Here is a 24,557-nt window from a genome sequence, read left to right as displayed (position 1 = left end):
CCATCGATCAAAAATCAGGCGATGCTGATGCTCTGTCTACAATTAAAATTATTACTCTAAATTCAAGCGAAGAAAATTTGTCACTAAAAGTTAACGTAGATCAAAATTTGAGTAGCAAAGATTCATCTACAGTAACTATGTTAGATTTGAACCGAACAGCAACCGCTAGTTCCATAGAATTTAATGGTAAAAACGTAAATGATTTCCCAGTACGACCAGAATCTAGTAAAACAGATACAATTAATTTAGCTATAAATCCAGATTTAACTGGGATACCGATTTTGAATGAGGTCATAAACAGAAAACCTGTTTTACAGCTTACAAAAACCCAGAATGCCCCGTTTCAGGAATTATTCATTGATCTTTTTAGCATTGAGGGAATAAAGAAAAAGGTTAGGAAAAAGAAACGTGGCGAAGCTAATATTGAGTTTTCTGAAGGAAACATTGTTTTTGCAAAGGATGTTAATAGGCGTAAAAGTAAAGATAAACCTAGATATATCAAAGCAAAAGTTATATGTCGTTCTGAAGGAAATATTTTACCAATAAAAGTAGGAGAAAGGAAATCCAAAACCTCCATTAAAAACATTAAACGTCCTCCGCAGGTTCTGCTATGTCCTGCTAGTGGTGATGCAGTCACAGACTTTTCATAAAAAAAAAAAAACTTAATGTAAAAGAAACTGACTTGATTGTCTCTAAAATATTTGATCGTTTTATTAATGTAATTAGCTGCTAAGCAAAACAATTGGATTTTTGTAACTTTTTACAGGATTATTTAGTATATTTAGAAGTAGTTCTCGTACTATCTTTGTTAGATTAAGTGAAATTGAAACAGCATTAGCGTTAAGCAAAATCTCTATTTTACATTAATCAATTGTGAACTCTACTGAATTACTCTATGTATCATTTAAATGTAATTTCTAACTCTAGAACCCTAGCTATCATTCCCAAATATCCTTACCTTTTGGCGAAAGGAATAAAGTATGTACTTACCGCTTGCTAAATCATGTCAAGAATTTTCTACCGGCAATCAGTTCCTATGCACTGCAGATAACCGAGCGTTATATCATTATGGACTTACCCTGGTCACAATCGACGAACCGTGTGAGCTGGAAATTTATGGCATTCACCTCCACCACCGCATTATCGTAGAATCAGATAATATGAAGATGATTCCAATTATTACACTACCTCAATTAAACGCAAATGAGACTCTATCTGGTGCAAGTGTAGTTAACATGGAAGCAATTAGTTTAGACGAAGTGAAATACATGGCCTTTTCATTGAAACATAGTGCTGTTGTTGAAAGTGTTTTAAACGATCAAAAGGACAGTAAATTCAGTGTAATTTTAGGATACCTGACATCAGGTTTTGTAGTTTTAAGTATTTTTGTCTTCTTATGTTACTCCTGGCTAAAATCGCCAAACTGTTCATTAATTAAGAAAAATCATCGGAATGAATCTAGAATCGATCCTTCCGATAATTTTCCTCTTAGGGATGGAGGAGTTATGGTTCGCCCATCTGTGTTAGATTAAGACGTACCTATAGTGTTCCACGAATGTAAATTGCGTGGTCAGCGTCTAGACGCGGTGGCGATCTGCGCGTCGCCCGATTATTAATTCATTATTAAAGCAGCCTCAATATCGGCTTTACGTGTTTTAATTAATCATTTTCCCTGATGAAAATCTCAGGGAAAACCCTAAAAGCTCCCGTAATCAAAAGTACGTTCGTTTCATGTTTACTCGTTTATAGAATAAACAGAATTTAATATTATACTGACATGGTAAAATATAAGTATCCATAAGCATTTTGCTAATAAAAATAAATATACACTGCTTAGATATATTTGACGTTAAATGTGTGACAGAAATGTGGTACCTATAAGATACTATTATGAGATTGTTAGTTTATTTTTGTAAATTGTTTTTGAGGGTATATTTGAATCATCGAATCGATTTTAGTCCTTATTTTAAAGGTGAAACCGTACTTTTGACATGACAGTTGACCCATAGACTTAAAATAGCGTGTGAGGAGTCATTTTGTACGGACTATACTCTCTCTCTCTCTCTCTCTCTCTCTCTCTATTTCTATTTTGATTAAGTGGTTGCGATAGCAATTGCGCCTTGATAAAGTTTATATTGCAGTTAGTTAGTTTAAATATTAAAATTAAAACTCTCGATAAGCCTCTACACGTTACGATCTTAGATATCCGCGCGCCAATTTAATATGAGAGGACATATTTTTAAGTTTTAACTAACTTCTCCAAAACTAGCTAATAATTTCCTGTTTTTCTGTATGACTCATTTAAAATATAAAAAAATAAAAGAATAAATTTCGCATTTATAATATTATAGGGTAGTAATAGGAAAATAAAATTAATAAAAATTAATTATAGCCTTGCTTTTTCATAATTAAAATTATAAAAGCTTCAATTTTCTTTGAACTAGGTTAAATAAAAATAATAATTAGTACCCATTATTCAATTAGTCAAGCGTTCAGGTGGGTTTTTACAACTAATGAATAAAATGGAGTCACGGTAAGAAAATAAATGGCTTTTTCGTGCTAATTACAATTTTACATGACACGCCTTTATGTCCTAGGTTTTATGGTAACGGACTAATAGCACGTCTAGCAGAGAGTATTTTATAGTATAATGTAAGTACTTTATTAACACGAACTGCTAAAAGTAGTAAGCCAGTGGATTATAAATTCGAAACTATAATATTTTATCATTTCCTATGGATTCTCGATATTTTTCCATCTCCATACGTCAAGAATTCAAATGCGATACGAATCCCAATAAATAATTCACCCGATGGATTGGCTTCATTCAATTCGTGCGTTTCAATTTATCATGAATGTAGGTACTGTATGGAGAATTTGTATACAATTCGTTTCGGATATATTCAGTACGGGCGAAACAATCGAAATAAAAAGAGCAACTGCCGAGTTTCTTGCTGGTTCTTCTCGGTAGGAACGGCATTCCGAACCAGTGGTAAATTAAAACTACCTGACTATTCATAAGCACTTTTAAAAAGTTTACATGAATAAAAAAACATTCTATTCTATTCTATTCTATTCTATAAATATTTCTCGATATTACTTAGTCGACAAGTGAAAAAACAGTGTGAAATCACTCAACCATAAATGGATCCCATTTTGAAAATTATTTATCACGCGGACGAAATCGCATGCAAAAGCTAATTTATACTAATATTATAAATGCAAAAGTGTGTTTATCTGTCTGTCTGCCTGTCCACAAGTTTTTCATGGCTCAATCATTCAACGGATTTTCATGAAATTTGGTACTTACATCCCGGGGATGGACATATGCTACTTTTTATCCTGGAAAAGAGTTCTCACGGGATTTTTAAAAAACTATACTAACTACTTAAATATTTTATCATTTTCTATTTTTTTTTAAACATTACTATAAAACTTATCTAATTACTATACAAATCATGCCCGCGTGGAATGGTGCTAAGAATACTGCCTGCATTTACGCGCTGGACAGCCAGGCTGATCCTTTGCGCAAAAAATGAGCCAGCCCTTCTGAGCTAGATGAGATGAGGCTATTAATCGCGGTGAAATGTCTCGTAAAAAAATTTTAGCACTAAGACTCCATGCAGGCAAACGGAACAAAAATGTAACTCTCGATAAGGGAGGCATACTTGCTCCGCTTGCCGTTTTCAGCTGTTTTTGCTGCGGCTCCCGGTCTTGATGCTGTCTCCCTGATATGACACGGGGTCAATGTGTCAACACAAGTTGCGTCCCACATTAGCGTCCGTCCCCGTTCCCAGGGAACCAGCGTCAATCCATCAGGTCTTTTCTATGGATTCTTGATATTTTCCCATCTGGGGTCATAACCTGGGGTTCGATCCCAGACTCCTCGACTAGGTCGCCAACGTCCTAATCACTAGATTATCACCGCTGTACTCTAAACGTAAGCCACGTGTAAATCTACGAAATTACAACGAATTAAGTACTTTACTTTAAAGGCACGCCTCATAAGGAAGTGCTTAAATCAGAGTTGAGTAGCGTGACGGACACGATTACTTTATAAAGTTTCCTTTCGTGAATTACTTAAGCATTTTTCCTTACAACGCTTTTATTTCATAAATGACGGTTCTTTCAGCTTATACCCATGCATCATGCGAGTCGATATTGTTTTCTGACGTAGTTCGCCACCCGCTGAGCTATGTCGATTATACTCTGGTTCTCCTACGGATCTCCTCATTTCTCAATTGATAATAGGGTCTTGGACTGTATTAATAAAATGATATGATGTTTTGTATAGCGGTAGCTTAAGGGGCTAGAATTCAATATTAAAGAGGATAAGTAATTTGAATTTATTTATTTTTAACACGAACGTCACGCTGTACGGAAGACGATTAATGATGTCACAATCCATAAGCGACAAAAAAATCCAATTTTTAACATAAAAATAATTTCTGCGGGATAATATTTTTATGTTAAAAAATTTAAGAGTATTTGTCGTTTACGCATGCCTTGTGATGTCTAATAATTAATTGTTAAAAATAACCAAAATTCTATTTTTTTTAACTATTCTCTTTAATAATGAATAATTCTAGCCCCATAAACTACCGCTATACAAAAAATCACATCATTTTATTCCTACAGTCCAAGACCCTAACTCTGAGCTTTCTTATGTGGCCCATAGTTAGCAACCATGTCTCGGATACAGATTCCATCACTGGCAACACGCAAAGATCTTACCTTTATCAAAATCCCTTGAAGAAGGCTTCTTCAATAGTATAGGTTCATGATCCTCTCTCCTCCAGGTTATCTTGGGAGGCGGATGGCCGGTGGCTTTACATGTCAGGGTGGCGTTCTCCAACTCTTGCACGGAGACGTCACCCGATGTGTCGTCGCTGACGATGTCTGGCGGTACTGTTGACAATAAAATCTATTTATATAAACAGATGGGGTTACTGACTGACTGATTTTTTTTTCCAAACCAAATTTATGATTCTAGGTAACCTAATGTTTTTGATTCCCTTTTCTTGACAGATACGACAGACAGACAGAAGGACAACGAAGTGATCCTACAAGGGTTCCTTTTTCGTTTTGAGGTACGGAAGCCTAAAAAAGATTGTATGTTGGTCAGCATGTTTGTACCTATAAACCGATCCACAAATTGTGACTAATACCAAAAAAAGTTAATGATATACCCAGTTTTATATCCGTTAAATAATTGGCATTCGTTGGAAATGTTGAATTTACATTAAACATGTCAGTAATTTTCCAAACTTAACTACTAAGAAATAAAACATATTTCACAAAAGCATTTTGCATAGGTGTATTTAATATTTCGTTCAAAACATAAAAATAAAATAATATTTTCCGTGGAAATAATAAAACTACGGAGTGTAAGTACGGGTAAGTAATGCCCATTATCGCAGAACACTTTTGAAAACAATATTATTAAATATACCGCATTTTTCATCATTACACAGAAACACAGTGGAAATCGCAAGTTCAAAGGGGAACTATTATAAATAACGACCGCCTCAGTTCGCGTCGGACGAGCTCGCGAGCTCTTTGTGATGAAAACCCCTCCACTTAGAGAACACAAGAGTTCTACAACTTGTAATCACGCGCTGTTTTATTTACAACAACAAATTATCACGGTTGGTTTTTCTACAATAGAATGAAAACAGCTATAATTTTTACAAAGCTGTTTTTAAAATTTTGTTAAAATCCTTTTTACATGTCACTTAATTTATTGCATGAAAATAGTAAAAGACCTGAAGTCTTTTACTATTTTCATGCAATAAATTACGTCGATTCTTTGCTCCATTGCGGCATGATTGAAGGATAAACTAACAGATAAAGACTCTTTTATATTTATATTATTAGTAGTAATATACCGCATTTTTCATCATTACACAGAAACACAGTGGAAATCGCAAGTTCAAAGGAGAACTATTATAAATAATGACCGCCTCAGTTCGCGTCGGACGAGCTCGCGAGCTCTTTGTGATGAAAACCCCTCCACTTAGAGAACACAAGAGTTCTACAACTTGTAATCACGCGCTGTTTTACAACAACAATTATTACGGTTGGTTTTTCTACAATAGAATGAAAACAGCTATAACTTTTACAAAGCTGTTTTTAAAATTTTGTTAAAATCCTTTTTACATTTTTTGTAATCACGCGCTGTTTTATTTACAACAAATTATTACGGTCAGTTTTTTATAGAAAGAATACAGCTATAAGTTTTACAAAGTTGTTTTTCAATTTTGTAAAAAAAAGTAGTCTACGTGAATCTGTATAACGCAATTTGGCTCTCATTTGAATAGTTATTAACAAAACAAACTCAGTGAAATTTTCTAGAAGCGGGTTGCCGGATTTCTGTCAAAATGTGTAGTTTTAAACTTTTCCAAACTATATTTGTATGGAGTACTTACGATACGGATAAGCTCATCTTCGCCTAAAAATAATATTGTATTAATAAACAGATTTTATCCAACAGGAGGAAAACGCTCCTTTGTCACGTGGGACTGACTACAAAGCGAAATAAATTCGAGAGAATTCGATAAAACTTGTATATAAACATTACATTATACTAATGTACACGATCATCCCCAAAACTCACTTTTTCGACGTGTTCAACAAAAAGTTTTGTGTCAAAAAAGCTGACAGTGTTTTTGCGCGCCCCAAAGTTTATTCTACTATGTTTTTTCTCGTTTTTAGGATTCCGTACCCGAAGCAGAGTGAACAAAAGTGAGGAAACTCTCGGTTTGATGCTGAATCGACGATATGTCATATCGTCAATAAACCAACAAACAAACACACTTTCACATTTATAATAAGGGTATTGATGCGAAAGTGTGTTTGTTTGTTGGTTTATTAGTTTGGAAGGACAAACCGCAGTCCTTCAATCACATCGCGACGGTGCAACGGATTGACGTGATTTTTTGCATGGGATAGATAAAGACATGGAGAGTGACATAGGCTTTTTTATCCCGGAAAAGCAAAGAGTTCCCACGGGATTTTTAAAAACCTAATTTCACGCGGACGAAGTCGTGGACATAAATTAGTTTATCAATAGAATACAGATGCCTATAGTTTTAATATAATACTCTGTAAATAGCTCCATAATCTCTCGCAGCTCAATAACTCAACTTTCTATAGCTTTCGCCACATCAATAAATCTTGTACGAAACAAGGAAGATAACGATATATTTTGATATTTTCGGCACGGACCAACCGCGGGACCTTCACGTACGACGATGATATGAGCAACCTTTTTATTACAAAATATTACAAGCACCTATATAGCATTGAGAAAGCTGTGATAGCCTAGTGGTTAGAACGCCCGCCTTCAAACCGGAGGTCGGGCGTTCAATCCCGGGCACGCCTAACTTTTCGGAGTTATGCGTTTTAATTAATTAAATATCACTTGCTTTAACGGTGATGGAAAACATCGCAAGGAAAATCTGCATGGCTGAGAGTTCTCCATAATGTTCTCAAAAGTCTGTCACGATATCATGATGATGATGATTATGATACAACAAAATATAAATGTTAAGTTGAAAAGGAAACGTCGCTAACGAAAAATATATCCACCATAACCCCATAAGAATATTTTTCTACACTTCCAAATATAATAAGTGTATTCAAATGCTCAAATACGATTGAAGGGCTGGAAATAAACCCGTTCGATATATCCAAAATATCCAATTCCAAAACAAATTATGTCAGCAAAGTGTCGGCCCCCAATATACTGTCAATAGGGGCTTAATTTCTTCCCCTGTATGGTGCAATCCGTCATGATTGATGTGTTCGTCGATACCTCGTATAAATAACAGTCACCGCGGATCATTGGTCATGGGGTTTAAGCCTCTTTGATTGACGTCACTAAGAGGTGTGCACTGTGCATGTTGCAGAGTGTATGGGAATTTATGGTGTTATGGCGAATATCGTTTCAAAGCTTTAGAGCTGTAAAGTTAGAGGTAAAAATGTCTTACATAAAATAATATTAAGTTTAATTTAATTTAATTTAATTTATTTATTTTGTAGATACAAACAGTTACAATTAGATAAATAGTTAGTATATATATAAAAAAACACTTAAACCTAAGCAGTCTCCTATGTGAAATTAATACTTTTAATAAAAATTATGTCCACAAAAAAATGCGAAAATAATATTTTCGTAAAATATAATATTATCAAAGAAGCAATAACATTGTCAAGAGTTTCACAGGTGCTCTTTGATACAATATGAATTCCTACAAAATTCAAACAAAACTAATAAACTCGGAAATAGGGGGAAAAGAAAGGCGAACTTCGCAACGATTTGAAAGAAATTTCCATTCTCCACCAACTGGCCAAGGAGAAATGGCTGTAAAAAACTAATCGAGTCGCAAAGTCAGGTCGCGTTCGAATATGGAACAAGTTCGAAATTGGAAAAGGAATCGCGACAGCCGCCATGCAAATCGCGGGCGCAAATAAAAGTAAATTGGCAAACTTTCAGTATTTTGAGGCTAGTGAAATACATTCGTTTCCGAACTGCCCGAGCTGTGGGATTTGTGAGAAATGTTAATTTGTTACACCGATTCTCGTTTCGTCCGCGTTCCGAACTTTATTTTTCTGACTGCGCTTTATTCCGATCTTAAATTGGATATACAGTGCGACAAAAAGTTATCTTGGCGCGTGGCAAAAATTGGAACTAACGTTGCCGTCAAGTGTCCCCTTTGTTCTCCAACAACACCCGCCTGTCAATGTCATTCAAGTGCCAAGGGAGCCTTGTCGCATTGTAGATAGGCTGAGTATAATGCACAATCAAAAAAATCATTTATTTCATGTAGGACATATTACTGTCTTTTATACTACGTTTGTGACTCTACCACTGGTTCGGAATACAGATTCTATTGAGAAGAGCCAGCAACAAAAACCCTTCTCATTTTACGATGAGACTCGTTCTCAGTAGTGGGTCAGCAATCGGTTTATGATGATGATGATGATAAAAACACTAAACAAAGGAAATACATTAATAGAAGTACAACTGACGGCCTCATCTAGTGATATCTACCAGGCAACTATGTTGCAAAGGATATGGAACTGTTCTAAATAATATCTGTCCACGGCTGTACTCACGTGTTTAGTCGACGTTAGCCCGACTAGTTTCGAACCCATACGGGGTCCGTAGTCCGTTCGCGCACGTGCCGCGGTTTGCAGTCAAAACCGCGGCACGTGCACGAACTCCCTTGAAAAAGGACCCCGTGAGTACAGCCGTGGACAGATATTATTTAGAATGGAAATCACTCACGGTAGTTTAAACGCTGAAATATGGAACTGACTATGAGAAACGCTTAAGGTGACGCAGTACCTACGCTTGACCTAACCTGTTTGCTTTTCACTTGACATTGTATAAGAAAGGTGAGAGGCACGATGATTTTCACTGAAATCAAGGGTTTAGGAAAAGTATTTTTGAGAAAAAAATACTAAATGTATGTTTGCAAATTAAAAATATTTCACACTGAAATGAATAAATAAACTATGTCTAATGTTAAATTGCTTTAGAATTTTCATACCCCTAATCTTGTACGCCCAAAGTTGTCATAAATTTAGTGTTATAATAGGAATCTTTTGAGGCTCGTAACTTTAAAATCAATATTTTTTTCAATGTTTAATATATCAATAAACCTAAATAATGACAAAACAAACCGATATAATACCTATTAGTTTTGAGCATACAATTATCAAATAATGTAGTAATTACCCTCCTACGTTTGTATGAAGAAAGCACCGAACAGAGCCCACTTAAACGGTGTACGCAAGTACTTCTTTGAAAGTTATCCAATAAGTTTTGCAATTGTCTGGTAAATAAATGGACTATTTTTCTTCCTTCTTCTCTATATCCTACAATGTATACAAAATAAACTAACTTTCGAAGCAGAAACGAATAGCAGAAGTGTACAAACGTGTCCTCCAACGATACTGAATCGCAACTTTATCTTATTCCCAACTTTCTCGAGAAAGGTTAAGGCGTCAACACACTGGACTCACACGAAACGTGACGAACCGAACTGCTAGGAGCTATAATGCCCGTGTCATATCAGGATAAAAATATATCCAAATTATTATGCTAAAATTGACCCAATCATAAACTTGGAGTCTACAATAAATATTTGTAGTAATAATTTAAACAGAATCGTTATCCCGCGATAGGATATCAACGTCAATGGTACCTACCATTGTACCAACATAAATAATTATTGAAAATATCATGTGATGGTCGACGTCCGCCTGTTTTGCGACGGAAAGATATAAAAGTAGCTACCTCGACAGAGGAGCCACAGTCTCTAAGTGAAATTGATTCGGTGTTAGTTCAATTCCTGTGTTAACAACAGTTTTATAGTGTAATTCGAAAGGTGAAGTTATCTGTGCAGGGCAAACACGGCGGACCTTACTAAAGCTAAGTATTCTTATGTTTTATCGCAATTGTAATGTAATCACTTGCCTATTCTATCTTACTTGTTATAACCATGTACCAAATATGTTTTATATATTATGTAATGTTATAATGCTCTTAAAAGATGTGTGTTGTGGAGTTTCTTTGCTCATTTCTTCTCCACAACAAAACACTTTTGGAAACGGGTGGTAGATTCATTTTAATATAAATAGACCTATGCTGAGAAATACAACAAAATACAGATAGGTCTATAAAGATTAAAGTATTAAAGATCTTTCAATAAATGATTAATTATTATTCGACTTGGTTGGTTTTACTTCTGTATTTATAACCTACCCTCTTTTGCTATTCATTTTATACATTGAGATAAAAGTAAACACTAGGTTGTTAGCTTCTAATTATTATAGAAGCTTGTTTAGATGATTAGGATTCTTACTTTAAAATAATACAGCAGATGCTTTGCTTGATTTTAATAACTTAATATTTTGGCCTTACCTGACAAAATTTACAACTACCTACATTTTCAAATAAATGATAGATGATAACTTTCATTAATCATCATCACTATTAAAGCCCACTGTTTTAACTCTTTTATCTAAATTTGTCACCCGCTTTTCATGCATGAATCGCGCCACGAAAATTCTTGAATATTCCGTGAATGGCACGAAACAACCCTTCAGACTATTTTTGGGCAGACACGTGCTTTCACGATTCGCACTCGGGTGAAGACTTAGAACTTGTGCTGCTTAGTATGAGATCTTACATCCCATCAACATATTATAGAATTCAAGCATCAAAATACTTCAGCATTTAAGTAAAATAACTTGATGGCCTTGTTTTAAAGCTCAATTATTACGTTTATATTAATATTATACCTACAGCTAGCGTTCCAAGCGGAAACATTTTGAAATAAAGGTCAGTGTTACTGAATTTACGTCTTTAAATCAAGGATCTTCAAGTATTTTTAACTTTAAGTTATTGTCTTTTGATGCTTGAATACTATCAACGTGTGTTAGAAGTCTCATATCAAAAGTTACTATATGAACTGTATGTAGGTACACAATCATTCGTTGCTACGTCCAGCCGTGCGGTTTTTGTCCCGCCTTGTCTGTTCATGCCTTTATTCCCAAGTTTCGCGGGAAATGTTTAATGTCAGATTTTTATTTTCCCCATTGGATAGCGACAGCGTTTGTACTTAAAAATTTCATTTAGCTCCCGTTTTATGTTTTATCTGTCGTTGTGAAGCGGTTTCTTCAGTTTTTTGCGTGATATATTTTGTATGAAAACACGAAAACTCATAGAAAGTTTGAAGGGCTATGACATTAATTTCTATATTATCTGGTCTAGTACTCGTCAGCCACAGATATATACCTACAGATACCTATACAACTAGCGTGGCCCCGTTTAACCTAAATGTTAATAAACCAATCAATCAGGGAAACCTTTTCAAAATTTCAATATATCCGTCCATTGCTCGTTTTGTCGTTATAATATTGGTCCTAATAAACTGAACAAGTTGGAATTGAAAAAGAAATCCCGGGGCGTATGCAAATACTACAATATTGCTAAACTATTCGACACCCTCTCGGGAGAAGATTTTCCTCTCTGGGCCCTTAGTATGAGATTTTACATCTCGCCATCGTTGATAGAATTCGAGCGTTCAACATTTCAGCGTTAAAGTAAAATGGAACTAAAGTACCAAAGTCAAATGGTTTATTCAAAGTAGGTAATAAATTACATTTTTTGATGGTCGGTTGTTGCATTTGTAAGATGTAAGTGGTGATAATTTTTACGCGAACTTAAAACTAAAGCTACGAGGGTTCCAAATGCGCCCAGGTCTGAGAAGAGCCCACAATAAACTCCTACAACAAACAACTGTCTTGTTTTAAAGCTCAAGTTCATCCATACCCTTTCCCTGGGGCAGTGGTGAGCGCTGTGGTCTCGGTGGGAGGTCCCGGGTTCGATTCCCAGCAGGGGAAATTTGGATATTTTTTTTTAATTGCCTCTGATCTTGTCTGGGGGGATGCTTAGGCCATGGCTAGTTGGCAAAGCCGTACCGCCAAGCGCTTTAGTATTCCGGTACGATGCCGTCTAAAAGGGGTATGGGTTTTATTAAAAACTGCCATTCCCCTTCCAGGTTAGCCCGCTTCCATCTTAGACTGTATCATAACTTACAACCGGGCTTGTACAACTTGAAGTCAAGGGCTAACTTGTATCTGAATAAAAAATACATCTACAGCCAGCTCTCCAAGCGGAAACCTTGTGAAATTAAAATCGGTGGTGATGAATTTTTGACTTTATTTTACTCTGACGTTATTTTGTTTCGAGACTCGAATTCTATAAACGTTGGCAGATGAATGGCAACGTTTGAATTGAGTGAGGAAACTCTCCCTATTGATCCTGAATCAATTAGGCAAAATAATGATCTGGATAGGATGAAATCAAAGATACCTACAGTACGCGACAAGTTGAAATGGCAATCGGGGAGGGAACGCCCCGCACAGCCACCGTGCTAACCTGGTGCGGACGGGTGCAGGTGACTTGCGGGTGTGCGACGCATCCCCCGCCATATACCCTGATTGCCATTTCAAGCTGTCGCGGACCTAAACGTCAATATGTCAAATCTTACCTACATTACCTAGCGTGAAATGTAGGTAAAATTTGACACCTGCCAGTTTAGGTGAAGCCTCGACGTTTTGGTACAAGTTTCCTAACTGTAGTGAACAGTGACGTTGTAGGTGAGATATAAGATCTCATACTAAGCACACACTGTACATAACTGTAAGTGGGTAGTCTGTATAATAAGTGTCTTGCTACGAGGAATATGAAAAATACAACTTTAATAAAAGTGAATTTCTTGCTTGCCCTTGAACATTTCCAGCTGCAGAGTTAAGCAGCCTTAAATTAAGAAACCGACCAAGCGCGATTCAGGCTCGCACACCGGGGGTTCCGTAATACACTCGTATTTTTTCAACATTCGCGCGATAAATCAAAAATTATTATGCATAAAAATAAATAAAAATCTGTTTTAGAATGTACAGGTAAAGTTCTTTCATATGACACCCCACTTGATTTAGTTGTCTTACTTTGAACATTGAAAAAACTAAGTATTTGATCATGAACACATTTTAATTTATTTTTTTGGGATCTAGCCACAAATTCACGGTTTTCAGATTTTTCCCCTAATGTCTGCTAAAGACCTACCTTTCTGCCAAATTCACGGTTTTCGGATTGATTCCTTTACTTGTGCTGCTATAAAACTTACCTACCTACCAAATTACATGATTCTAGGTCAACGGGAAGTACCATATAGGTTTTCTTGACAGACACGATATACAGACAGACTGACAGACAACAAAGTGATCCAATAAGGATTCCTTTTTTCTTTTGAGGTACGGAACCCTAAAAACTAAAAAGCTTGCAACTCGAAACTGCTCAGAAAAGATCTGACAAAAACTAAGGGGCTTTGCACTTTAAAAAAAAATTAAGGAACTCATCTAGAAATTTTTGCAGCGTCACTACTAACCTAATTTTAGTAAAAACTAGTGCAATTAATAATTAAATTTGCCCCAAGTCTGGAAGCAAAGACTTAAAAAAATGTGTCTAATTATAAAATTTCCTTTTCACTTAAATTCACTTGCTTTCATCTCAGATTAAGTCGCCATCTCAAAGTTTATCCAGGAAATGTCCAGAATTTTAATAACAAATAAGGTTTAAAATTCTTAGTAGTTTTAACATCTTGACATAATCGTCAACTATTTTTTTTCGAAATTCTAAAAATAGTGCTTGTACTAAAACCTAACATAACTTATATTGTATTTTTATTAGTTTTCTTTCGTTAGTTCTATGCTATAACATCAAAAAGTTTTACCTTCTTTAACCGCGCGTAAAGGCTACTTACTGGATACACCCAATAATGTCTTTTTACTTCTTATGCTCGTAAAGTTCTTCTATATGCCGCGAGTAAGCGGACTAAAACTGCTTTTCATACTCTTGGGCATAAAAAAGTTTTTATGGAAATTTCTATAGTGCCCCCTCCTGTGCTCCAGTGCTCTCCTGGTACTTTATTCATGTAAGCTACTGTTGGAGTCCGTCAAAAGGTCTCTGACATTAAACTTGCGCAGTGAGTGATTTATCAATGTATAGCTAGAGCATACGTAATGACCAGAAGAGGTGAATTAGTACCTATGACATTGGGGCCGATTCTCTTGTACAGAATCTCTAAACTAAACTAAATTAACAGGTCTAAATCTAGTGCTATCCTTTTCCGCAAGCTACATTATGAAAGGGATAGCAATAGATTTAGACGTGTCATTTTAGTTTAGTTTAGAGATTGTGTTCAAGAGAATCGGCCCCAGTGGCACCGATTCCGTTGTCTTTTTCTAAACTAAATTTAGAGTATCTGCATCCTTTTCTTTTTGACAATGCTAAAAAGGGACAGAACATGAACTTTACATTTAAAGCCTAAATTTTAGTGCACGCTACAAATTTAAACAGTAGGCTCGCGACTGTGCGCTAAAATCAAGGGTTATACCATCTAAAAATAAAATTTAAAACTGTCAAACTGCGTCTGCCCTTTTCATATTACATTAGTAAGAAGAGTATGCGAATACACTAAAATTAGGTTGTGCTCAGAATCAGTACCAGTGACCTCATCCACAGGCTGCGGTCGCGTGTCACTGTTACATTTCCTCGCAATCAAAGTGAAAATTTGAGTAATTCAGGACTCCCATTTCTAAATTGATCGATTCTATGAACATCTCGTATGAAATGGCTCGTTTTAAACCCTTGTTGAATAATCTACTACTTTAATCTTACCTGAACGTTAATTTAATTTTATTCCCCCTTTTCGGAATTCGGAGATGGCGACCCCAGCCTGAGAAATGACGTTAATATTTCACGGCGATATTTCAACCTTTAACGAGGTCAATTTTTAATTCTTTAGACACGGTTTTAATTTAGAAACGTCGCGTTTCACATTAATGAGTCTGTTTCATCATCCAAAGAGACCAATTAGTGTACGGACGTATTAATTGCAAGGTAAATTAATTTCTATATTTATGTTACTACTGACTATTTCAACGAAAATAAGCAGGTTTTCTTTGAAAAGGGGCTTTTTGGCTTAAGGTCAGGAGGAATAAGGCCATTGCAAAGTAGGTAGATACATTGAGAACTAACCAAACCACATGGTTTTTTTCGGATGAGATTTCAAAACATTCTTAGGTCTACATGTAGAGAACAACAAGGGGTTATTCAAGGGGTTAACCAACAAATTCCTGAAACGTCGGCAACGCATCGGCAGTTAGCAGTTTAGAATGCACAAGTAAAGCCCTTTCATATTATGATACCCCATTTGGTATAGTAATCTTACTTAGAAAGTTGAAAATAGTAATACTTGTTCACGAACACATTTTAATTTTTTTATCTTTTTTTCATATTTTCCTATTTTTTCTCTCATGTCTGCTATAAGATCTACCTTCTTGGCAAGTATCATGATTTTAGGCCAACGGGAAATACCCTATAGGTTTCTTGACAGACAGACAGATAACAAAGTGTTCCGTCTTTCCTTTTGAGGTACCTACGGAATCCTAAAAAACTAAAAGTTATAACATCAAACTAATCTACTAAGTCTATGCAATATATCTGTGTTCCAGTATTTACCCAGCAATGTAAGAGGGGGTTGGGCGGAATTTATGAGGGCTCAAAGATACCTTCAATCTACCGCGCCCTAATGGTGCCATAACTCACGTGAGTACGGACAACGTTTTTAGTGTACTTTGTGACTTGTTTGAGCATGTTTGAAGACAAAAGTATTCGTACAGGGATTATTCTTTCACGGGGATGAAACTTTTCTCATGTTCGTTTTACGTGAAATAGCAAATATCATCCCTCCCTTTGCCACAGGCGATAAAAACCCAAATAAGCATTCTATTCAACTCAAGAATACAATAATATCTAGGTCAGTACGCTTAGTACGAGTTTTGATGTCTCACCAACGTTGATAGTATTCGAGTGTCGAAACACTTCCGCGTTATAGTAAACTCGATCTTAACCTGCCTTGTTTTAAAGTTCAAGTTTGTCTACAAACCTACTGCCAGTGCTCCAAGCGGAAACGTTGCGAAATTAAAATCAGTGGCGTTGAATTATGATTATAATTCAAGGCACTTTAGGTCCATTTTACTTTGACGTTATTGTCAATTGTGTTTCGACTCTCGAATTCTAGCAACGTTGGTGAGACGTAAAATCTTATACGAATCGTACAGGTACCTTATATAACTTGGAAAAAACATCTTTGACAAGGAAACTGATAGAAGAATAGGTATAGCTGGGCTGGGCTTGGCAGGAAAATTGCGTCAAGTCAATTTGTCGATATCCTAATACCTAAAGACGAAAGTTTTTAATGAGTGTGCCCTACCCGTGATGACGCAAGGCGCTGAAATGTGAACACTGAGGTTGAGATCTATAGAGCGCAATTTGCCTTTGCTCAAACTTAAGACATTGCTAAAATGAGACATCGTTATATCTATGGCATAAATCTGTCTCGTTTCAACTGAAGATTAAGTCTGAGTGAAGTCAAAGTGCGTTTTATGGATTTCAGCCTGACAGTCAGCCTTGTCCATAAGTTCAAAGTTGCTCAGCGTGCTTTGGAGCAGGCTATGTATCATCAGTATCAGTATTATCTGAGGGACAAACCGTAACAGGAAATCCTTAGAATAACCAAAGTGACCGACAGCTCAGTGAATAATTAGCAAGCTAGAGTCAAAGTTGTTCTCCTATCTCAAAGATTTGATTTACGCTATCAGACTATTACGACACCCGATACCTACTTACTATGTATTTTGTTTTTAATCATTGTATTGCACTGACAGTGTTCAGTGTTTCCATTTTCTTGTTAGCGAGGTTTTAATCAATTGCTACGAGCCTTCGTTTCCATCAGGCAGTCGCGTCACACGAGTAGATATATAGACCAGAGGGGAAGCTTCATACTAGCGGCTGGCTGTAGGTTCACTCACTCTAGCGCAGCTCACGCACACTACGACGTGTCTCGGACGCTCCGTTTGCCGCCAAGCTGGGCGCACGGAGCGTCCGTGGCACGTCGTGGTGTGCGTGAGCAAGTGTGAAGCTTCCCCTCTGGTCTATAGTATCTACTCGTGTGGTCGCGTTAAGCACTTAGTGCGGGGTTCACACGAATCGATTTCCGCTGCGGAGTGCTAAACAGTCAGTGCTTACCAAATTTTACATCTCATCCAACGTTGATCTAGAAATCTCGTTCTCTAAGTTCTATAGAGCTTATTTTGACTTTGGTAAGGTAAGTATTTCGTTGATCCATATTCTACGTTTTGTTAATATTTAACTAGCCGCGCGGCAAAACTCGACGGTGTGAACTTGCCTTCTTTTCATAAAAGCTGAGATTGTAAACTGCTGTTGTTTATTTATTATGTAGTGGGTTGAAGCAATCACGTCCTGTGACGGTTACGCTGTAATTACGCCGGAAAACGGACATTTGTCCCAATTTACTAATAACGCTACTAAATATTAAACTAAATGAAAATAAACTAAACGCGCACCATGATATCGAATCTCGTTATGAAAATATTTTTAAAGTAAAAGTATAGACTATAGACAGAAATCATCCCTTGTGAGGCCACTTGTAGTTTTAAAAAACTCGGAACTCATTGATTTTCCGGGGAAAAAGATCCAGATCCAGATCTTTAATTATACATATTATATACAAGCAAAAAACTCCGTCATCCCACGTTGCTTTATTGTGGCGTGATTAAAAGACAAATAGACAAACAGACGCGTTTTCGCATTTACAATATTAGTAGGATAGGATAGAACGTGAATGTACGTATAAAACAATCTTGGTCATGAAAAATGTTCCATTGGGGAAAACTATACATTGAAACCCAAGTAACTTCCAAAATAGCTTGAAATTATAAGATATATAGCTACCTTAGTACGAGTGTCTAAGCGCTCCTTTGGGCGGATCACATATTGTTATACAAGCATTATATTATTGGAACTATTTGTATAAGGAGGAAATATTGTAAGTCACTTACTTATCTTTGTAAACAAAAAAAAAATTGAAATATAGCAACTTTATTTGCGGTATTTTTTTTAGAGAAGAGATAATTTTATATCAATATTCATTAGGTACTACGAGTATCCATATATTATATTATTATGACAATTCGAATTTAGGTAGATAGCAAAATTAGAATTTAAGACTTTAGCAAAAACCTGTCACCCACAAAAAATATTGTTATCATTCGACATAGGTACCTAAATAATAATTTAGATCTGTCCTTCATAAATCAACCCGGTTTATAACTATCAATATTTCAAACAAACAATACGTATTCGCTATTACTGGCCATAAATTGCAAATATATGCCTGACTCGCGTATGCGTTATTAGTTATTACTAACCAACGTGAAATGCTCGTTTCAAATATTCCGTAGTTAACTATTTCAAATTACGCATTTGGCGAGTAGATAAGTATTTACGGCCGATTTAAGGCTACTTTCATCTGTTTCAGGTTTTCTGTACTAGTTAGTCTATTAGCAAACCCCTATGTTATCAAAAACATTCGAGATTCTAATCGACAACATAGTTTTGTTTGGGGTTGGTTTGTGACACAAAATGGTTAACGTCCACTGAGTTTCGTCTTCGTTATTTGTATAGGACTAGCTTATGCTCGCGACTTCGTCCGCGTGGACTGCACACAACCCCCTATTTCACCCCCTTAATTTTCAAAAATCCTTTCTTAGGGGATGCCTACGTCATAATAGATATCTGCATGCCAAATTTTAGCCTGATCCGTCCATTAGTTTGAGCTGTGCGTTGATAGATCAGTCAGTCACCTTATCCTTTTATTTGTATGGGATTACGTAATGTAACCAAGGTTACTGACCTAGCCCAAACTATTAGCAAGCTGAAGTGGCAGTGGGCAGGTCATGCCTGTCGTAGAGGCGATTGCCGTTGAAGCCGGAAAGTCCTCGAGTGGAGACCGCGTTAAAGCAAGCGTAGTGTGAGACGCCCTCCAGCACAATGGACCGACGATATAAAGAAGCTGGCGGGAAGTGGCTGGATGAGGAAGGCTGTGGACCGGTTGTGGTGGCGCTCTTTAGGGAAGGCCTATGTCCAACAGTGGACGTCCATAGGCTGATGATGATGATGATGACGTAACAGAGAGAGTCGTATACTAACTTCTCTTCGTGGATATAGTATACAAGGATTCTTACCGAATACATCAATGCAACCAATCTGCCAGGTCATGGTCGGCTGGGTGTTGATCTGGCACATGTAGCACCCTCGATCCTCAGCCCGCAGTGGTCTGATGCGGAGCTGCCACGTCATGGGTGCGTCCAGGCTTACTGCGTATCTGGACCCGAGGACTGCCCGCTCGTGCATCGTGAGAACTGTCTGGTCTTCTGCTCGGAGCCATCCCACCTGGAAAAAAATTACGATGAAAAGTAGTCGAAATTCCACAGATACCTACGTACGAAGCGATTTGCCTCCTCATTTCTGATTCGAACCACTAAGGTTTCCAAACTTACAAACCTTCTAATTCTATTTCCTAATTACCAATTCTATTTCGTTTATTTCCCATTTCTATATTATCTAACATTTCTATATTAATTATGTTAGAAATGTTAGATACAAACTTGTATATTTGTATAGAAAATTCACGGGTTCCTAGTATGACAAAGTTCCACGAATTCTTAATAGGCTCTCAAAGTTTTGATTTAAACAGAGAATATATTCCGTTTAGTATTATTTTAGATAGTTACAATATGACACGTGATAAATTTCACATACAAATTACCCTATAATACAAGGGTTTAAAACCAATTTTGGAAATTAGGTGTAATTGGAACTAAAAGTGTCCGCCTCTAAAACATCTATTAAAAATTCATAAATGGTAAACCACAGTGTAACAAAACTATACAGTGACTCAACGCCTTTGATGTTTAATGAAGAGCTGGCTTCATTAGACACTGGTCGTAGTACCACAGAATGGTACAGATACAGAAGGATTACTCCGTCAAGACTTTTAAAATAAGTAGCAACTGTAGCCAAATAATTCAGTTCACACAGCGCAGCACCTAGTCTCTCCTTCTATTGCGTAAATTCTTACGCAACAGTTATCGAAGGGGCACGCAACCGTAAGTATATTTCTCGGGTCATGTGAGCAAGAGAGTTGTCACCGTTCTTACCCCAACGAGTAACAAAAGTAGCGTATACAGTTAGGGCAAGTGCTTCGGGTAGACGTCCTCGTTGGTCGACTGTATTGGTCGTATCTTTAGACTAATAAACCTAGCACCAGAAGTTGCCAACGTTCTAACCCCAAAGAGTAACAAAAGTAGCGTATACAGTTAGGGCAAGTGCTTCGGCTAGACGTTCTCGTTAGTTGACTGTATTGGTGGTATCTTTAGACTAATAAACCTAGCACTAGAAGTTGCCACCGTTCTTACCCCAACGAGTAACAAAAGTAGCGTATGCAGTTAGGGCAAGTGCTTCGGGTAGACGTCCTCGTTGGTCGACTGTATTGGTGGTATCTTTAGACTAATAAACCTAGCACCAGAAGTTGCCACCGTTCTAACCCCAAAGAGTAACAAAAGTAGCGTATACAGTTAGGGCAAGTGCTTCGGGTAGACGTCCTCGTTGGTCGACTGTATTGGTGGTATCTTTAGACTAATAAACCTAGCACCAGAAGTTGCCAACGTTCTAACCCCAAAGAGTAACAAAAGTAGCGTATACAGTTAGGGCAAGTGCTTCGGCTAGACGTTCTCGTTAGTTGACTGTATTGGTGGTATCTTTAGACTAATAAACTTAGCACTAGAAGTTGCCACCGTTCTTACCCCAACGAGTAACAAAAGTAGCGTATGCAGTTAGGGCAAGTGCTTCGGCTAGACGTTCTTGTCAGTCGACTGTATTGGTGGTATTTTAAAATTTAGCCACGTTCTCTTCAATAATATTAATACAATTTTAACAAGAATATCTTGATCAAGCGTAAAGAGAGAGAACAGAGTACGCGAGCTCAGCATTAACTCTAACGTAGAACAACGTAGTAATTAAAGTCTTAGGAACTATGGCGATTAACATCAATTACAGCGTTCTCAAAACAGCGGGTTGGCGAGATGCCTGCTGCATAACAATGCACAAAAATCAAAATGCACCTCCCCGGTTTACGAGACGCGTCGTGAATTTTAATACAACACAACATTGATACAAAATACCCAAGACATTTCAAACTTTGTTGAAGATAAACTCAGTATAAACGATTAATATTATCATCATGATCAACCGATAGCCGGCTCACTACAAAGCACGGGTCTCCTCTTAGAGTGAGAAGGATTTTGGCCAAAGTCTACCACGCGGTCTTTGTGCGGATTGGCAGACTTCACACACCTTTGAGAACATTATGGAGAACTCTCAGGCTTGCAGATTTCTCCACGATGGACAACGAAACGATTAATATATTTACTTTTATTTAACTTCTCATTTATTTTACAAACATCGACATTATTATGTGTCCCCATAATTCCACGCCGACACCTAGAAAACTGTCAGAGATGGTTAGGACGTGTCTACACTATCAGCAATCCGAAACAGTTTCGAAAAAAAATAGAGCGTATGAGTTCAAAACTGGTCGGACTTACTTCGGCTAACCAAGTGAGTACAGCAGCTGGGATTATTATATTATTTGGTTACATAATGGATATCACTCACGATAGTTTAAACGGTAAAAATAGATCCTTGTACACATTAAACCAACACGCTAAGCTAATTTAATGCACTTAGCAAACGTGTGCGTCCTGGCGCTTGGCGCATATTTGCGAGCGGCCGACTTGCCGACAATTTAAAATTGGCTGAACAATTGTGTTCCGGAGCCTTATGAGTGGAAAATTATTATCTTATTCATGAGTCAAATGTCAGCTTGGTAAGTAGTACTGTCAACTAGTGCTCGTAGTAGTAAAAAATAAAATAAAAATAAAAATATTTTTTATTCGAATAAACTTTTACAAGTACTTTCGAATAGTCGGATGCATCTACCACTGGTTCGGAATGCCTTTCCTACCGAGAAGAACCAGCAAGAAACTCGGCGGTTGCTCTTTTCTTTCTTTTAGTGCTAGTAGTAGTGTCAACAAATGACCATGTAAGCGCCATATCTTTTTGTTGTACAAGAAAAGGGGATCGGTTTTAAGTATTCACAAATGTGCGTAAAAGGACTGCAAATTAGATTTATAACTGATGCAATATATGTAAATACGTTGTGAGTGTATTGTATGCAAATGTAATTTTAACTGCACGTGACAAACTCGTCGAGTGCAAAAGCATTAATAGTGATAAGTCGAATCAACTGTATATCTTGAGTTAGGTATATCAATGCGACACATGGACCTTTTAGACCACAGCGTACGAAGAGACTTTGAATTTTAATAGAACTGCTGTGCAGTGAAGAATTTTAACGTGAATTATTTTACAGGCTCGGAGAGACGTTCAATTGCTTTACTATCCGACTTCAAAACAAAGGTAACAAAATACACAAATTTCAAACCCATATTTTACCCCCTTAGGGGTTGAATTTTCGAAAATCCTTTCTTAGCGGATGCCTACCTCATAATAACTATCTACATGCCAAAATTCAGCTCAATCCGTTTGAGCTTTGCGTTGATAGATCAGTCAGTCAGTCAGTCAGACAGCTTTTTCTTTTATATTATGTATAGATTATAAATGCGAAAGTGTGTTTGTTTGTTGGTTTGTTGGTTTATTGGTTTGTTGGTTTGTTGGTTTGTCCTTCAATCTTGTCGCAACGGTGTAACGGATTGACGTGATTTTTTGCATGGGTATAGATAAAGACCTGCAGAGTGACACAGGCTACTTTTTATCCCGGAAAATAAAAGAGTTCCCACGGGATTTTTAAAAAACCTTATTCCACGCAGACGAAGTCGCGGGCATCATCTAGTATTTAATAATTTACAAAATATATAAAGTGAAAGGATTATAAATAAAATCATGCGCGTTTCTATAATCTACTTAGCGCAAAGCAGATTGCAATGTACCTTTAATAATGAATACTTAATCGCATTAAAGTAACAAATGGAAGATTATTGTTTAACGTATTAATGAATGTAATACTGAATAATGGGAATCCAGTTAACCTTAACTTCAGAGGGATTAATTATTAATTGGTATCAAGAATTATTTATTAAAGGTAAGTTCACACTGTCAAATTCTACCGCATGATTTTTTACGCAGAATTCTGTGTTAATTTGCACCCCTAGACCTAAATAAACTGTTTTAACTAAAAAAAAACCTTTTTTAGAAACTAGGTCAAACAGATCTTTAATAATCTAGAAAAGATGTAAAGATTAAAAAATATTTAGAAAGAAACCTTGAGTTTGGAATATTATACTTATAAAAACATTGCTATTACAGTTTTATTCTTGTAAAGATATTTGAATCAGTACCCGTAGTACAAGATTTTACGTCTCACCAAACGAAACCAAATTCGAGAGTCGAAATACTTCCGCGTTACAGTAAAATGGACCTAAACAGCCTTGAATTGAAGTCAAATATTCAATGCCACTGATTTTAATTTCGCAATGTTTCCGCTTGGAGCGCTGGCTTATAAGTGTAGACAAACTTGAGCTTTAAAACACGGCGTTTAAGATCCAGTTTACAGTAACGCGGAAGTATTTCGACTCTCGAATTTGGTTTGGTTTGGTGAGACGTAAAATCTTGTACTACGGGTACAGGGATCATAAAATGAGGTTAAATCAAAAGTCAAGGTTTTTGAGTGAAACAGTTTTGTTCTAGGGGTGTAGAAATTGAGTGCATGCGTTTGCATAATGACACTGAATTTTGCGAGACAAATCGCGTGGTGAAATTTAGCGGTGCAGGATTAACACAAAAACACAAGTAATCTAATCTGACGTTGATTGGGTGCTTTGGTGGGTTTAAACTGGTTTATTTGTCGGCTTTGGAAAGTTTTACTTTATTGTTTTTTTAACTCTGCCTGCGTAACTAAAAGGATGTAAGATAACCAAAAAATTATATCAAGTTAAAAAATAGTCTTGAATCTTTTTTTTAAAGATCTCATACTGCC

At 36.6% G+C, this 24,557-nt stretch overlaps 1 protein-coding gene across 2 annotated transcripts in view; it reads right to left on the bottom strand.

Annotated features, from left to right (window-relative positions):
• Window positions 1–24,557, bottom strand: part of LOC117990312 (lachesin-like) — a 64,598-nt gene that overhangs the window by 16,169 nt on the left and 23,872 nt on the right. For both annotated transcript variants that reach the window (XM_034977776.2, XM_069504198.1), the window contains exons 4-5: window positions 19,687–19,894; window positions 4,735–4,908 (exon numbers count right to left, since the gene is read on the bottom strand). In XM_034977776.2, the coding sequence (XP_034833667.1) occupies window positions 4,735–4,908; window positions 19,687–19,894 (382 nt within the window). The remainder of the gene's footprint in view (window positions 1–4,734; window positions 4,909–19,686; window positions 19,895–24,557) is intronic.

This window comes from Maniola hyperantus, chromosome 17 (assembly GCF_902806685.2).
Source record: "Maniola hyperantus chromosome 17, iAphHyp1.2, whole genome shotgun sequence".
Taxonomy (NCBI): domain Eukaryota; kingdom Metazoa; phylum Arthropoda; class Insecta; order Lepidoptera; family Nymphalidae; genus Maniola; species Maniola hyperantus.
This window is presented reverse-complemented; position numbering and strand designations above follow the sequence as displayed.